This window comes from Fulmarus glacialis, unplaced genomic scaffold (assembly GCF_000690835.1).
Source record: "Fulmarus glacialis isolate BGI_N327 unplaced genomic scaffold, ASM69083v1 scaffold18680, whole genome shotgun sequence".
NCBI classification, from domain to species: domain Eukaryota; kingdom Metazoa; phylum Chordata; class Aves; order Procellariiformes; family Procellariidae; genus Fulmarus; species Fulmarus glacialis.
This window is the reverse complement of record NW_009187317.1, coordinates 740-5,442: the sequence shown is the minus strand read 5'-3', so window position 1 is coordinate 5,442 and position 4,703 is coordinate 740. Positions and strand designations below refer to the sequence as shown.

Sequence of the window (4,703 nt, the reverse complement as noted above, 5' to 3'; positions counted from 1 at the left end):
CCGGTGGGGCAGCGACGGGGTCTGCTGCACTTCGCAGCACAGGGGATGGGGTGGAACACTTTGGAGTCCCGTGGGTGATGCTGTCGGGCATCCTTGTACCCTCCTTTCCTGCCTTGGGGTCCCACATCCCCCCGAGAGCAGGCGATAAGCTGGTGGAGCAGAGGAACACGGGGCTGGGAGCGTGATACAGGTCACAGGCAGACACCTGCTTGGTTGTCTGTCTCTGTTCAAGTTGTTGGGACACAGGCCTGGTATAAGGTGCCCCTTTTTGCCACTCCTGATCTGGGGGAGGCTCTGGAAGACTTCACAAAACTGGGCACATACACCTTCCTGTACATATGCATCTATAGTAGGTATATGTATATATTTATATCTACTGCAGTTCTTTGGGAGCAAATGCCCCCCGGGGTCTCGCTGCCCCAGCTGTGCGCCACCCGGGGCTGGCAGCTGCAGGCAGAAAGCGAGAGCGAGCTGGGGGAGAAGTGAAAGCCACAAGCCGTTTCCATTGTCCGAAGGCAGATAATATGCAAAGCGCAAGGAGTGAAAGTGAATCAGGTCAGCAGAAATCACGTTATTAAAATGAAGGTGAGGCTTACACCCTTTGGGACACTCGCTGTAAAGAGGGAAGTTTTGAGGCCCTTAACGCCAGCCCGACATGACCCTTTACTCTAGGGAGCTCGCGTGTCCAGGCACTTCCCGTTGAAGAAAAACTGCGTTCATTCCTGCGGAGAGTTGTTGGGCAAGCCTCACTGAGACACTTAGTTATTTATTTCTGCAAAATATTCTTGTGCTTTCTGCTGAAGATTAATTCTTACAGGAAAGCTGTTAAGAATACGCAAAGGGTTACAATTAGTAGCTATTTCTGCACGGCTTGTGAATGGCATCCCTGCGAAAGAGCAGGGGCAGATTCGGTGCTGGAGGGGCTGTGAGCCCCAGCTCAGCTCTCGGCCGAGACACCAGCCTGTTCCCCCCTTGCAGGGGGAGAAGCCGCTTCCACAGGGCTCTGCAAAGCCCCTCTCTCAAGCTGTGGGGATGCTCGTGGTCCCTGCAATGTGGCTCTGACCCAAGGTGCTTCTCTGTCTCGTTCAAAAGGATGCAGACTCCTCCGAGCGGGTCCTCATGGACATGCGCTGGGGCCTGGTTCCCTCCTGGTTCAAAAAGGATGACCCCTCCAAAATGCAGTTTAATACCTCCAATTGCCGTAGTGATACCATGCTGAAGAAGTCCTCCTACAAGGTGAGTTGCTGCTGTCTTTGTGTCCAGCTTGAAGAGATCTTGTAGTTGGCAAAACCAGAGCTGAAGCATCTCCCTAGCGAGTACTGGTCACTGTTTGCCTGCTGCACGGGAGAGTAAGTCTCTGTACTGCAGAGCTGGTGGATTTCATTAAAATAGAAGAACTGAAAAGGTTGTTGTTGGTGAAGCTCCTTTTTCGTTACAGTGCTGGCGGTGGCATTTGTGCACCCCGTGGGGCAGTTTAGGGCTGCCCGGAGAGGGAGCAAGTGGGCTGGGTGGTCCCAGGAGCCCCCGTCCTCCCTCGCAGGCTGCCCGAGGCTGCTGTTCACGGCTCGCTTGTGCTTTCTCTCCCCCAGGGTGCTCTCCTCAAGGGCAAGCGCTGTGTGGTCCTGGCAGATGGCTTCTACGAGTGGCAGCAGCACAGTGCGGGGAAGCAGCCATATTTCATTTACTTCCCCCAGACCAAGGATGCCGTGGTATGGAGTCCTTCATCGTGTCTCAATGCTCGTGCCCAGCTCTGAGCCCCTGCTCCCTCCAGCTGCCCTGGGAAAAGCCCCCTTCCCTCTAGCTGTGCCCAGCTCTGGGTCTCTGTTTCCCAATGGGGCTCTGTTCCACGGCAGGCTTGGCACCCTGGCATCCCTCTGCGGCCGGTGGTCTCTGCTGCTGCGGTCCCCTGGCTGTAAACAGTGCCACAGCGTCCCCGCTGTCACGCTCGCTGCTCCCCACATGCTGGATATTTGCATGGGTGGGCAACGTGTCTCTCAGGGGACTGGGCTGGGAGTTTCGCTACCTCTTTCCTTCGGCTGAGCCGTCGGCTGGGATGTTCAGAAGGGGAGGAGGGCGCTGGCTTGCCTGTAGGAAGATGAGGCTCCTGGTACCTCTCCTAGAGTTACCTCAAATTAGTAGAAGGACTCCTGGAAAGCCCTCAAATTAGTTCAGTTCATGACTCAGATCTGAGTCACGGGTCTGGACTGACGGAGGCGATGGGGCCTCTCTCTTGCAGGCTGAGGGGAAGGAGGGAGACGAGGAATGGAGAGGATGGAGGTTGCTCACCATGGCTGGGATTTTCGACTGCTGGGAGCCACCGGCGGGAGGAGAAATGCTGTACACTTACACCATCATCACCGTGGATGCCTCCAAGGATGTGAGCTTCATCCATCACAGGCAAGTGAGAGCAGGCAAGGGGACTGCAGGGCAGTGGGGGCGGCGAGGGAGGAAAGCTGCACCGTTAAAACACCAGTCTGGCAGGACACAGACAGGGAGTCCTGCCTTCTCCTGATGCCCTCGGAGAAAAACACTACAACATTACCAGCTCATGCCCTTTCCATAAATCACCATCTTCGTGTCCCAGCGGGTGGCAGTCGGAGTTGGATCACTCTCCGGATTTGGATCGCTCTCCGCCTGACCGGGGCCTGGCAGTCAACCCGTCTGCCTCTTCCAGCAAAGCAGCTACCTGGGCGAAGCGATGCGCGCTCTGCCTTGTGGAAGAACATGCTGCTGCTTCAGTTTTCCCCGTTTCCCCCTGAGCTGCCAGCTCCTTGCTAGCTTGCAAGCCTGGCTTTTGCCACCCTGCTCTGCCATATCTGCGCTGGGCTTTGGTTCTGACTGTCTTGTCCCCTAGGATGCCAGCCATCCTGGACGGGGATGAGGCCATCAGGAAATGGCTGGACTTCGCTGAAGTGCCAACCCAAGAAGCAGTTAAACTCATCCAGCCCACGGAGAACATTGTTTTCCATCCAGTGTCCACCTTTGTCAACAGTGTCCGCAATAACGCGCCCGAGTGTCTCGCACCCATCGAGCTGGGAGCCAAGAAGGTGAGGGCTGGCAGGGGCTTGGCAGGGGGGAGCTTGGCTATGGTGACGTCCCTGGGCAGGGAGGGTGCTGCCAGGTTGCAGGAGGGGCAGCAGCAGGCAGCGTCTGCAGGGCATGCCTGTGCTTGATGCTGGAGTGCAGAGCCTCAAACAGATTCCCTTCCCTCCGCTTCCAGAAATAAACTGTCACCCTGTGCCAGGATTTCTCTGCCAAATGAGGCAAATTCCATGTGAAATGGGGCTTGGAACAAGCCTGTTCCCAGCAGCCCGGGGAACCTCCTGCAGATGTGCCTGATTGCAGACAGAGCCGTTGCTCCAGCCTCTGCATCCCGCTCTGGACCAGCTCTCGCAGTCGGCTGCCTGCCCTGCTCTCGCCATGCTTCTAACTTCTCTCACACTGTCTTTTGTCTCTCCAGGAGGTCAAAGCCACCCCCAGCAGCAAAGTGATGCTGGGCTGGTTGAAAAACTCCCAGGAGGGCTCTCCCCAGAAGAAAGAAAATGATTTGCCCAGGTGGACAAGTCAGTTCATCCACAGCCCTTCACCCAAGAAAACCAGCGCAGATATCCTGCAGCAGTGGCTGGGGAAGGAGGGAGAGCCGGCTGCGAAGAAGCGCAAGGCTTAGGGACCTGCTGGGATGGCTGGCCATCCTTTTTGCTCCTGATATTCCTAAGCAGAATGAGGAATGTTTTTTTTGATGTTGAGATTTTCCAAGCCTCTCAGATGTTGATCCGATGCTCTAGGTTGTGGTCTGTGTTCTTTGTGTTTTGTTAAAGGTTGGTGTTCATCTTTGAAGGTTTTGGCTTTGTCTTGTGCTGACGGGAGTGGATATAACGTGCTGGCCTCCCTCCCTGGCAGTCGCTCGTGCCAAGTGCAGATAAAGCCTTGGGAAGCATCTCAGCCTGCTGGGGAGGAGTAGCTTCAGACAGTGTTCACGGTTCATGTCTCCTGTTTTCTTTTCTTTTCCTTTTTTTTGGTATTAAACTCATACCTCTTTTCCATTTAATTCCATATTGATTCTGTACAAATTCCTTTTGAATACTCTTACCCTCAAAAGATGTCTGCAGTACAGAGGAACGTGCAGTACAGAGGAACTAGGAGGAAACCCCAGGCTCAGGAAGACCTGCCAGAGTCATCCCGCTCTGCACCAGCATTGCCATGTGCATTCGTGGCTCCTAAACAGGGAGATGTTCAAGCGGTGCCTGGGAGGAACTGGGCTTTGCTTGGGTTTCCCTGCAGGCAGCGGGGTGGGACAGCGTGTCTTGGTCACGTTGTTTGTACAATCATTTCATTAATGGGATTTGAAGACTTAAAGAGGATTTTCTTGATCTGTGGAGGGATGTGCTCTGCCTTGTTCATAAGGGTCATTCATTAAAGCCCAGATAACCAAAGTGCCATTACAGAACAGCATAGGGCAGTTATTTTTGAGGTCAGGGATTTTGTAAACAGAGCCAGATGTTACAGACCAAAAGCCTTACATAGTGGGACCCTTGCTGGAAAGCAGTACTTCATTTGTATTGGAAGCAATAAAATGGGATTAACTGGTTGACTGCACAGTGCCCTTGTCCATGTGCGTGCCATTGTCCCCCTTGCCTACCGCAGCCCCCTTGCTCCTGTTTCGCAGGCAGAGCTCGTGTCTCCTCTCCATCTGCTGAGGGAGA

The 4,703-nt window shown here is 54.5% G+C and overlaps 1 protein-coding gene across 1 annotated transcript; it reads left to right on the top strand.

The window, feature by feature from the left end:
• Positions 1–1,068: 1,068 nt before the first annotated feature.
• HMCES (5-hydroxymethylcytosine (hmC) binding, ES cell-specific) lies at positions 1,069–3,667 on the top strand (the record flags this gene model as incomplete). Its single annotated transcript, XM_009574780.1, has 5 exons — positions 1,069–1,236; positions 1,590–1,709; positions 2,237–2,397; positions 2,855–3,047; positions 3,461–3,667. Coding segments are annotated over 5 exons (849 nt in total), but the record flags the coding sequence as incomplete, so codon positions are not given.
• Positions 3,668–4,703: the final 1,036 nt, after the last annotated feature.